This window comes from Heptranchias perlo, chromosome 10 (genome assembly GCF_035084215.1).
Source record: "Heptranchias perlo isolate sHepPer1 chromosome 10, sHepPer1.hap1, whole genome shotgun sequence".
NCBI classification, from domain to species: Eukaryota; Metazoa; Chordata; class Chondrichthyes; order Hexanchiformes; family Hexanchidae; genus Heptranchias; species Heptranchias perlo.
Window position 1 is genome coordinate 80,480,244 of NC_090334.1, and position 12,338 is coordinate 80,492,581.

Sequence of the window (12,338 nt, forward strand, 5' to 3'; positions counted from 1 at the left end):
CATTTTAAACTATCTGCTACTATAACAGAGTAGCTAATTTGAAAAAGAACTAACCGCTTTTTGTATAAAAAAAACTACCAAAAAATTAGCGCTAAATCTTTGTCAAACATTCCTATTGCAATTAATTCCTTCTTCTAACAAGAAATGTAATTAAACTTTTGTAACACTTTTCCTGCCTTGAAGTTATGGAAATAAATGCTGAATTTGCATCAAATGAACAACCACAGAACAATGGAATAATAAACAACTACATCAGTGCAATGGTAGGACAATAATTCAGTCTACCACACTGCAGGATTCCCAATCTCACTAGCACAGCTGTAGGGAAGCAATAAGCAGAGGCTACTCTTCCAGAGGGAAAAGTAACTCTCACAGAACAGATCTTCGTACGAGACCTCTCTTTGTACCTCAAAGTGGTATCCACTTATGTCTGTGATTAGATATATGAGAGTAGTTGCTTGCCCTTTGAGCAGGTGGATGGGTGATCAAGGGAGAAAATAGCACCCCATCTGTTCATAACACAACCAAACTGCTACACTATAAAAGATGATTTGAAGTACCCGAGGTATTGGTTTGGCAGTCAGAATCCCAAAACATCGGGTTGTATCTTCTGGGGGATACAGCTTTCTCCTTCTGAAGTTGAGCTCGTCAGGAAGAGGAGTGGTTAACACCATGCCAATCACATATAGGTAACAGGGTTGGTTTGGTTTGGGGTAACTGTTCCTCAGGCATTCGGGAATCTGGTCCAAGAAATGAGGGGGAAAAAACACAGACCAAAATATTTAGTTATGTAACACGTTTGAAAGATCCAAAAAGTACATAATTTATAGCAATGCCTTTGAGGCAAAAATCAGGACATTTTTGACAGTTTGTTGCTAGGCACTTAAAAGCTCATCAGGCCGAACGAGTATAGTCAATAGCGAGTAGCTGGACACTGGATACCCATTAAATGCTGGAGCATCATTATCACGTGATAATGATAGTCAGGTGTCAGTCTTGGCTCAGTGGTAGCACTCTCGCATGAGTCAGAAGGTCGTGGGTTCAAGTTCCACTCCAGAGCTGTAAGCACATGATCTAGGCTGTACTCCAGTGCAGAACTGAGGAAGTGCTGCACTGTCGGAGGTGCTAATTTTCAGATGAGACATTAAACCGAGCCCCATCTGCCCTCTCAGGCGGATGTAAAAAGATCCCATGGCACTTTTTCAAGAAGAGCAGGGGAATCCTCCCCGGAATCCTGGCCAATATTAATCCCTCAACCAGCATCACTTTAAAAAGTATTACTTGTCATTATCACACTGCTGTTTGTGGGAGCTTGCTGTGCACAAATTGGCTGCTGCGTTCCCTACATTACAACAGTGACTACATTTCAAAAGTACTTCATTGGCTGTAAAGCGCTCTGGGACATCCTGAGGTCATGAGAGACGTTATATAAATGCAAGTCTTTCTTTTTTTATAGTGCAGAACTACAGCTGCCGCAACAAACTGAAGCCTGTTTTATGCCACAGATATAAAAATGGGGAGACTTAACATTTGATTTAGACATTCCTGCTGCTCAAGTGGTTGAAGCCAAAAGCCAGAAAGAATGGCATGTTTAGGTTCATTTTATTTTACTCCTTAGGGCCTTGGTGGTGCCCTGCACAATGAGCCTTATTCCTTCACCTTGGTTTCTTAATAAAGAAGAAATTCTACTTATTGCAGGATGCAAGGACCTGCTGCAGTGGCAGGCAGTGACGTCGAACACTAGGCCATGCTCATTATGATTTAACAAAATCATAGTGACAACCCTGACCAATGTATAATGTAGTTATTAGGAAACTAGTGGGTATGAGAAGTCATCATATTTCCCCACAGGTTCAGCTCCCAAAATATCCCGTCTCCTTCCTTTAATTCTTGTGGCAGCACTATGCCAAGCCAAAATAGCATCCAACAAAGAAGGGAAAGGCAAATATTATAAAGAGCATTCAAACTGGACTGCTTGAGCACCAGTGGCTGGTTCCGAAACGGCAGTGGAAGTGGCCCAGTGCAGGTCATTCACTAGTACCAGTGGCCACAGGTGGTAAGGGAAGATAACTAAAGGTATAAAATCTGCACTCATCCCTCAGAGTGCATCAAGGCACCAAACATCAATCAAATGCTCCCCCATAACATGATACATCAGAGAATTAATCAACTGCCTCATACTTTCCAGTGACCAGCTGAAGAGCGGCAGAGTTCTAGGACAGGGTCATCTGCTCAAAGTCTTGTTGTGACAGACATTACCTGCGCACACCCTCGCTCCAGTTGTAGGGAAGCGGACTGTAGTGTACTTACTGCTTTAGGGTAGCACTGTCTCCGTTTTGTGGAACCTGGTCTCCCAGGAATACTGGTTTCTTCTTCATCATGCAAGTCGAGCTCTTCTTCATATTTCACGGTTTCTTTCCCTACTGGCATTAAGTGATCATCCAGTTCACCTGTACCAAGACAAAAGAGATCCATACTACTTGCACCTCATTTTCTGGGGTGTTCAAAGACTAAGATTTGTGAATTTGTTCATCCTTTACCTATTTTGTGCAGTCTTTCACAACAAAGAAGGGCTGCTGCTTTCTCAGCCAATCTCGTACATGGCATCGGAGGACCCTAGGTACAAAAAAAGTCAGTGAGATATTTCACCATCAACCATGTGGTTACTTGAGCTGGAAGATCTATAACATTACATCATGTTGGCCAGCTTGACTCTCTAAGTGTGCCATTTCATTAATATGCTGCAGGGCAAGGGAGAGAAAATAAAAATTAAAAAGTGCAGATACCGCAAATATTTAGGTATTAGCCATGGCTCGGTGGGTAACACTCACCTCTGAGTCAGAAGGTTATGGGTTCAAGTCCCACTCCAGAGACTTGAGCAGATAACATATGCTGATACTTCTGTGCAGTACTAAGAGTGCTGCATTGTCACAGGTGCAGTCTTTCAGATGAGATGTTAAACCGAGGTCCCGTCTACCTACTCAGGTGGCGTAAAAGATCCCATTGCACTACTTGAAGAACAGGGGAGGTCTCCCCAGCGTCCCGGCCAATATTTATCCCTCAACCAACATCTCTATAACATTATCTCGTCATTTATCTCATTGCTCTTTCTGGGACCCTGCTGTGTCTAATTTGGCTGCAGTGTTTTTCTATAGTACAACAGTGACTACACTTCAAAAAGTATTTCATTGGCTGTAAAGTGTTTTGGGACGTCTTGAGGTCGTGAAAGGAGCTATATAAATGCAAGTTCATTCTTTCTTTCAAATAAAAACAAAATGCTAGAACTGTGCAGGTCAGTAACTGTAAAGAGGAAGGAAAAATGAGAACCTGCCTTTTCTCTTTAGAGGTACCCCTGACCTATGTATTTCCAGCATTTTTTGTTCAGAGAGAGGTATTTTTTAAAAATTTGTTGTTGGGATGTGGTGACGTTGGAAAGGCTGCATTTAATTGGCCATCTCGTCACCCTGAGAAGGTGGTGGTGCGCCTTCTCCTTGAACAGGGATACAGCCATGAGTTACCAGTCATAAAACTATTTCATTCAATATACTACATCGTGGAGAATCCAGTCCAGTGCCTTCAGTAAGATATTTATGCTGGAGAACTACTTCCTCTTCTAAACAGAAAGTGTTTAATCCAGCTTTGTCAATCGCCTGGATTGAAAATCTGATCCAAATCATCTTTGGAAAAGGATAGAAAATGAATTGCTTTTCTTTTTAAAAAAAGTTAAAATATATGGGGGGGGGGGGGGGGGGGGAAAGAGAAAAATAGAGATAAAGAGTGAGAAAAAGAGAAATTTTGAATTGAAACTATGGGACAAGTATTCTGACCAGCAAGGCCCATTTTACAAAAACAAAAATATCAAAAAAGGGAATGCTTACTCACAGTTACTGGGATGCGGAGGGGCGAATTGATCGGAAGGTAGAGAGTTGACTGGAAAGTACCATCTGATAGTTCTTGGGTCTTACACTTTGGGGCCAAGTGTGTGAATGGGTCGCTTGGTAACCTGGCACAATATCTGTTAGGAAAACACAAGAAAAGTTTCAATGCACACCCCTTATTAAATTATATATTTGGTGCTGTACAGCAATCGAATACAATATTTATTCAAAAGGGCAAATCTAACACACAGGGTAATAAACTTATTGCCGGTTTATGGTAGAGGTCATCTATTAGACAGATACTGATCCAAAAGGTCACTGATATGCAGCCTATTTTTATTGTGGGACATGAACAGAAATATGCACAAATATATAAATACATAACGTAGCCTTAAAAGTTATGGAAAGGAAAAGAAGTGGTCATAAAACGAAAGATGTTGCAGGTTACATGTTGAAAGCATTGAAAATATTTCACAAGCTATTTTTATTCAATTTAATACCCTAGATTCCATGGCAGCCATACATAAAATGGAAACAGTTGAGTGGAAATTGCTCATGGTATCAACTTTAGTGCAGACCATAGTACAAGACCATCTAAGGAGAGTGGGTGACACAGCCTCAAAGAGCAGATATCCAGCACAGAGTGATGGGATGAAGAATCGGCTGTTATTGCTGACTGCAAGGTTCCTATGTGAAATGTCTTTAGGCAGTATCCCTTAGTGGGCATGAAGCTGGAGCGCAAATCAGCCCCTAATTCAGCAAAAAGTCGCAAACTCACTCAGGAGGCTATAGAATGTTGGCAATATGAGGGTGCTCTCCTCTGCAGTTGGGATTAAAATACATTGTTGACGCACACTGTTGTGCATATAACCCATGCAATCTTACCTTGGTAAGTCAAAACAGATGTAAAAAAGTACTAAATTCCAGATAGGTATTAATGTAAAATTCCAGATAGGTATTAATGTACATACGCTCTCTATCTTGCATATAATAAAATGTTACATAAAATATTTTGGGGGCATGAAAGTTTATATCACTGCCTTATGAGCCATACGATAGCTGTGGGCGGCTGCTACAGGGGTTTGGTAGTCACCGAGAGGCACTCGAGGAACCCCCTAAATTTTCCTTTTCCTTGCCACACAATCAAGGGAAAATTTAACTTGCATCCCTTCGTTCTGTAGGAACCACATTTCTTTTTTAAAAAAAACAAACAAGTAATTGTGCTTAGGGCCACAATCAATTTGAGGGAGATTCTCTGGAGTATTCCTTCAAGTCTAAAAAGTATCATAAAGCAAACTCACATAAAGCCACTAGTTACAACTATTTGTTCTTTTTATGATAAACACACAACTCTAGCTTACCTGCACAGTGCATTGTTATATTTATATTAAAAATCTTGTATTAACATGCACTTAGGAATGTAGAATGGAAAAGGTGGTAATTACAGCATGACAAGTTCACAGAGAGTCTCAGTTATAAATATGCACAAAAGAATTTATAACTGCATTATAAAAATAAGGCCAGAGTGAATGACTTTAAAATGGGGACTGAATATATTTGCGTAGCATGGTCCAATTATCCCCTGCCCGCTAACCCCACTTCACCTGCAGACTGCACTTGGTCATGACGCCCCATGTGCTATGCCACAGGAAATTGACCAGTATATTATATAGTTTTAAAGATCATGCCCCAGGGTCGATTACTTTCTGCCTTCTAAAGGTTCGGTGTTAAACTTTCAAGAACAATTCTGCTATATTCAGAGTAAAATGCTCAACAGCCTTAGCCTTGTGTTACCGGTCTGGGTGCAAACTCTAAGCGCTAACTAAATCTGTGAAAGCTCAGGAGGTTTGAAACTTGCAGTTCATATGTTTTCCACCAAAGAGATTAATAGCTGCAAAGGGGGCAATTTTCACCTTCACTGCCTGGGCAGTAATCTAGCAGAACAGATTGCCCGCTTGATGTAGAACCCACACGATTTTCATCCCATTGATTTCAATGGGAGGTGTCACTTATCCTCATGCACGGACCTTGTAATCGACCACAAAATGATTTCCATGTAAACTCGCAGTCTCACAAATTACTATTATAATACTGAGCACCAAAATTTGGAATTTGCCAGAATGTGTTACTTAGTTTAATAAAAAAAGTATATATTTTTCTTAAATTGCATGCAAGCTGTGAGTTACAATAAATCATTGGCACCCATTTGGAATATTCCAGAACATAGCTACTGAACAAAGTAGCCCTGGGCACACACCAGAATCTCCTCAGGACTAAGCACTGTGCATGCCAGTAGGAAGATGATACTAAATACTGAAAAGTTAAGAAGGCTTTCTCTGTTTTGAATTGCTGCATGTGCATCTCCATGTGCATCTCCTCCCACTGTCTGCTCCAAAGTGTCCTTGCAGAGAGACGGAACCTAGGGAACAAAGTACCACTTTGGAGGCAGTGCACAAATGCTGCATTACTCGCCACTAGTTTTCTTGCAATTTCTTTGGATATAGGTAGGAAATAAAATGACAAAAAACTACAGGCACAGTTACTTCAAGAGATATTAAAAACTTAAGACTGGTGACATTGCTAACGTGTTGCATCATAGTAGGTACAACAGAGGAGGAGGCCATTCAGCCCAGCGTGCTTGTGCCGGCTCTTTGAAAGAGTTATCCAATTAGTCCCATTCCCATGCTCTTTCCCCATAGCCCTATAAATTATTTCCGTCAAGTATTTATCCAATTCCCTTTTGAAAGTTCCTACTGAATCTGCTACCACCACCCTTTCAGGCAGTGCTTTCCAGATCATTACAACTCACTGTGTAAAAAAATGCTTCCTCATGTCGCCTCTGGCTCTTTTGCCAATCACCTTAAATCCGTGATCTCTGGTTACCGACCCTTCTGCCACTGGAAACAGTTTCTCCTTATTTACTCTATCAAAACCGATTATTTTGAAATCCTCTATCAATCTCCCCTTAACCGTCTCTGTTCTAAGGAGAACAATCCCAGCTTCTCCAGACATTCCACATAACTGAAGTCCCTCATCCATTCTAGTAAATCTCTTCTGCACCCTCTCTAAGGTTTTGACGTCCTTCCTAAAATGTAGTGCCCAGAATTGAACACAATACTTCAGCTGAGGCCTAACCAGTGTTTTAATAAAGGTTTAGCATAACTTCCTTGCTTTTGTACTCTATGTCTCTTAATTAACCCCAGAATCCCATATGCTTTTTTAACAGCCTTCTCAACTTGTCCTGCCACCTTCAAAGATTTGTGTATGTGCACCCCCAGGTCTCTCTGTTCCTGCTCCCCCTTTAAAATTATACCATTTAGTTTATATTGCCTCTCCTCATTCTTCCTATCAAAACGTATCACTTCACACTTCTCTGCATTAAATTTCATCTGCTACGTGTCTGCCCATTTCACCAGTCCGTCCTCACCTCCTGAGATCTGTTACTATCCTCCACATTGTTTACTACATTTCCGAGTTTAGTGCCATCTGCAAACTTTGAAATTATACCCTCTATGTCCAAATCCAGGGCATTAATATATATCAAAAAGAGCAGTGGTCCTAATACTAACCCCTGGGGACCACCACTGTATACTTTCCTCGATTCTGAAAAGCAACCAGACTTTACCTGTTCACGTGTCCGATGGCAGTGTTGATAGTTACTCGCGGACTCCCGTCTTCTGGCCTCAGTACATATGGAGGAAGCATATCATCATCATCGGTGACAGGTTCTACCTCCACATCAGCAGAATCCATAGACTTCGAGCACTTGTTTCGGAGAATCTTAGTAAGATGCCAATGGAAACATATGAACCTTCCAGAAAATATAGCTATAGAGCAATGCTTTACAATTACTGCTAAAGGAATACATACATTTTCAGTCATAATCAACTCCATGGTTTTTCTCCTCCTCTCCTCCAGTGTCACTCTAGGCATTCTTCAGAGGAAGCCTCAATAGTATTAGCAACCTACTCAGCTATGTAGGGTGAACCCAATTTAGTCTTCATCCAACACTCATACATGCATACTTACCAGCAGAGGTCCTTGGACAATGAATAGGAGCAAAAAGGCTAATTTAACCTTCTGCAGCTCAAAGCACCGGGGCCACTTGTAGCATCCCAGCTACCAGCTTGGCTGAGATCAGCTAATCCTGCACAAACCAGCAATTGAGCCTGCAACCTTTTAGCTTGTACAGCTCAGCACACCAGGCAACGAGTTTGAAAATTCAGAGAGGATATTGAAAAACGGGCTAAACACGTGTCACACAATTGACTGATTAGCACTTGCATTCCTGAAGCTGTACTGGAACAGAGTGCACTATTAAACCTTATTTTAAAGGGTGCTCACTCCATTAGCTTTAAATAAACTCGTATGAAGAGAATACATTGACCTCCATGCTACCTGGTTTGTATCCCACTAAATGTTCACTCATGACTTTGCTCCTCGAGAGTCATCAGGTCAGCCAACTTATGGGATACAAAACTTACCTCACCAGTTTTCATACGGTGTCCGTTGTAAAAACTCATGCAAGGAAACAGTGGAAATAAAAATCCAGTAACATTTCCATCCGAATTAGGGATCACACAACTTCAACAGATGGTGAAAAAAATAAATTCTTGTTTTAAGTCTCCACTCGAGATCTTTGTAATTCACATCAATCTCCCTTTATTTGCAGCAAAATTACAGGTAAGGGCCAGTCGGGGGACCCTCACAACCTTAGTAAGTGCTTCCTCGATTTTACTGGTTTTGAAAGTATCCCTATTTAGAAGGCTCCTTCTGCTGGTTAGACAGGGTTAGGGAGCCACCAGGTACCTGCACACAAGCATGGATTGCATTGATCGATTGCTATAATTTTTCTTCTAGCCTCAGAGCAGTAGCAGATGTCCTAAACTATCTGCATTTGGTGGTTAGTCTCAAACCAGTTCCTTGTGGGCATACATTCATGAGTGCAGAAGGACCTCTGCCCTGTGCTGTACAAGACCCGAAGTATTCAATCTGGTCACTAAAGTGCCAAAATGATAACAGCTTACTTTAGTCTGCAGTGCTGACATTTCTCATCCTCAAAACCTCTCAATTGAAACTAATGTTAATTAACAGCACCCCCTGACGATATGAGCCTAGTTTTGATCCCTGGTCTATGCAGATTCAGCTGGTTTCAGTGCCAAATAGAAGCGGCATCTTTGGCCTCAAAGCACTGGACGGGGGGTGGGCGGTGGGTGTTACATGAAGACAAGATGAGAACCTGCCAACAACTGGGCTGACACACGAAGAACAATTGCTTGTAGGTACGGTAGAGTACTGGACTTGTAACCCAGAGGTCATGAGTTCAAATCCTACCAAGAAATCTAGTAATTAGTGTGTTAGCACCTAAAACTCAATAGCGTCACCAGTTTCCTGCAGGGAACCGGTCATCCCAGTCTCTCCTCCAACCTACGTGTGATTCTATTCTAGCAAGTCACTCAGTTGCCAAGGCAATAAATGTGGCCTTGTCACCATTGCCCACATCCTGAGAATAAATTTAAATAAAAAACAATTGGGAAAGATACCAAAAGATGCCCGTGGAGCTTTAGCCCACACCAAACAACATTTCAAACTCTCGACAAAATACATCACTTCTCTACCCTTGTCAAACGGTACAGAATTTAGTAAATTGCTCTATAATCCAACCCATGCTACTTCTGCCATAAGTCCATAGCAAGTTTGTATTCATCAAGTGAAAAACCATTAGGTACCTTTTCAATTGCTTTATAGGTTTTGAGATCCTCTTTGAAGTCTTCGATTTTGTCAGAATCCGAAAGCATGATGTAATTTGAGATGGGCGCTCTCGCTCTTCCTTTGGATTGCACATAAGAGCGATATTCTGTTGGCAAATCAAATCGAACCACCAGATTGCATTTTGGAATATCAACTCCCTCCTCAACAACACTAGTTGCGATGAGTAAATTGGTCTCGTGTGCTCGGAATTTTCTCAGCACCTGCAACAATATTTGGGGGAAAAAAATTACATTAGCTTTGCAACAGTTCCAGAAGCTCAATGACTAGTGAGCACAACTAGGACATAACTTTGCATCTGCTACTCCCCCTTCACTTTTAAGTTTTTTCATGCCTCTTCAGGGAGGTATTTAATATGAGCCAGTCTACAAAGAAAGGGAGAGAGAAGGAGAGAGTGAGTCATCTCAAGTGCTCTCATGTATCGCCTGGTGGCTAGCTTCACAGTGTGAAAGCAAACGGTCTACTGTGGATGGTACTTGCCACAGGTAGCCTGAGTAAGGGAGCAAAATCCTGTTTAAAACACCCCTTATAGGTTACATACTCACACCAGTTTAGACCTTTTGCATCATTCCCAGACCAAGAGGAAATCATTTTTGGTTCTGTGGGCAATCTCAACAATTAACTAATTTTATTAGTACAAAATTTAAATCACAACCAGTCAGGAGGCAATGAAGATGTCCATCCCTTTTCAAAACTGAGCTTGCATACACTTAAAAAAATGTCTCTAGAAGAAAAATCATAAGCCAAGACTCTAGTGCTGTGCAACTACGATGCTCTTAATTCAGCCCCTCCTACAGGTCTTGTCACTGACACCACCAGTAATGCATCAGTACTTAACCCTAGTACCCACCCAGGTTTACAAAGAAAAATCCCAAATCTCTAATTGTGTTGCAGGGCCCTTTCGCAGTTCAAGCAGACAAATTAGAAAAACAGATACACCCACCAATATGCTTGCTTATATCTGGCGACAGCACTGCTATTTTGAAGCAGCCACTTGGTGCTTGAGAGCAGTTTGCATTAACTGACCCTTTGGAGAAATGTTACACATCTGATCAGAATCTCTGACCCCAACTCAGATTTTGAGTCTTGTTCGGTGAGTATTAGCATCAACAGGTGGGTCACCAAACAGACATTTTCGAATTGGGAGTTTCTCCACCCTCTTAATATGAACACCCTCCAGATTGCATACAAGAATTTCTTGTCCACACATCCTCATTGTGCAGAGGGCAATTGCAGCACCCATATTGCCACCCCACTGACATCAGTCAAGGACTGCATCTGTGATCATCCCATCTGTATGGGTTATATACTAACAGAGCTGCCACAGAAGCTCATTTCAACATTCTTCTACGATTTGTTCAGAAACAAGATAGAGATTAGATTTACAGCTTTAAAAGGCATCATGTCCAAGTGGGGAAGGCAACGCAGCCAAGAAGTGTTAGATGATTTCTTTTTGAAAAAGAAATGAGATGCTTTTACCTCCTCTTGTTTCCTGAACTCCACTTCCATCTGCTTGTTACGAGGCTGGTTCTTTCCGATGCCATGACCAGTTATGAAATTACTGCTGACGTAAGACAACTCAGGATCCTGCTTGCCAGCTTCCTTTATTAACCTGAAGATTAGACAATCATGTTAAGTCATACATGAAGTGGGAAGAAGAGGGAAATGGAGGAAAAAAAGCGAACCCAGGCCTAAAGTCAAACATTATCGGAGAATAATTTGGTTATTACGACAGTCAGTAACGCCCCTCCCACACCTTCCCACTCATCGCTCCCAGTGGAACAAGCAGAGTCTATAAGTCAGAAATATTTTTTGCTCCAAAGATATGGCCTGGGGTGCGTCAGGTCATTTGTAATCTCCAAGTGATGCTAAAGCCACAGGTAGTTGGCAGAATTCTGTTTACCCTCTATTTTTCACTCAATCCTAGTTAACTACACATGTACTCCATGAATGGAGTTGAAATCGCTACAGATGAAGCCGAGAGAGACCTAGGAGTCTTAGTCTTGTTCAGTATGTCCAATCGAGCAGCGCAGCAATCAATAAAGCCCACAAAATGTTGAACTATGTAGCCAAAACAGTAGAATACATGTCAGGGGAAATTGTGATCAAGATCTCCTGTGTCCTGGTGAGAACGTGGGCCCGATATTAGGAGGGAGGCTGGTTGGCAGCAGTGTGGGGAGGGGGGGGTCGACTGGGCGCGTGGGTAATGTTCCAGGCCTGCGCAGCGAGCGGACTGCGCACCCACATCACAGGCTGTCAGCAGGAGGAGCCCTATTTAAAGGGGCAGTCCTCCAATGCTCCTCCTGCAGCGAAGAACCATTTTGGGAACATGGAGCAGGCCAGAGGCAAGGCTGCTCCAAGGTTCTCTGACTCCTCACTCCAGGTGCTGCTCGATAGGGTGAGGAGTAGGAGGGAAAATTTTTTTCCATCTGATGGGAGGAGGTGGCCTCCCTCTGCCACCAAGGCGGCCTGGCTGGAGGTGGCCGAGGAGGTCAGCAGCAGCAGCAATGTGTGCCGAAGCTGGGTCCAGTGCAGGAAGCGCTTTAATGACCTAACCAGGTCACCTCCACCACCACACAACTCCTTCTGCACTGCCACCACAACGCTCTTGCATCACTCCTCACATCCACTCAACCATCATCCTCACCTTGCCAGCATTTACTCAACCCCCCAGTTCCCAATCCTCAAACA

At 42.3% G+C, this 12,338-nt stretch overlaps 1 protein-coding gene across 3 annotated transcripts in view; it reads right to left on the minus strand.

Annotated features, from left to right (window-relative positions):
- Positions 1–12,338, minus strand: part of dicer1 (dicer 1, ribonuclease type III) — a 133,784-nt gene that overhangs the window by 46,217 nt on the left and 75,229 nt on the right. For all 3 annotated transcript variants that reach the window (XR_010964259.1, XM_067992087.1, XM_067992088.1), the window contains 7 exons: positions 11,127–11,259; positions 9,608–9,850; positions 7,504–7,658; positions 3,883–4,015; positions 2,541–2,616; positions 2,311–2,450; positions 561–740 (listed from right to left, as the gene is read on the minus strand). Coding sequence is in view for 2 of the 3 variants with exons in the window: in XM_067992087.1 (XP_067848188.1) it covers positions 561–740; positions 2,311–2,450; positions 2,541–2,616; positions 3,883–4,015; positions 7,504–7,658; positions 9,608–9,850; positions 11,127–11,259 (1,060 nt within the window). In the remaining variant the exon portion in view is untranslated. The remainder of the gene's footprint in view (positions 1–560; positions 741–2,310; positions 2,451–2,540; positions 2,617–3,882; positions 4,016–7,503; positions 7,659–9,607; positions 9,851–11,126; positions 11,260–12,338) is intronic.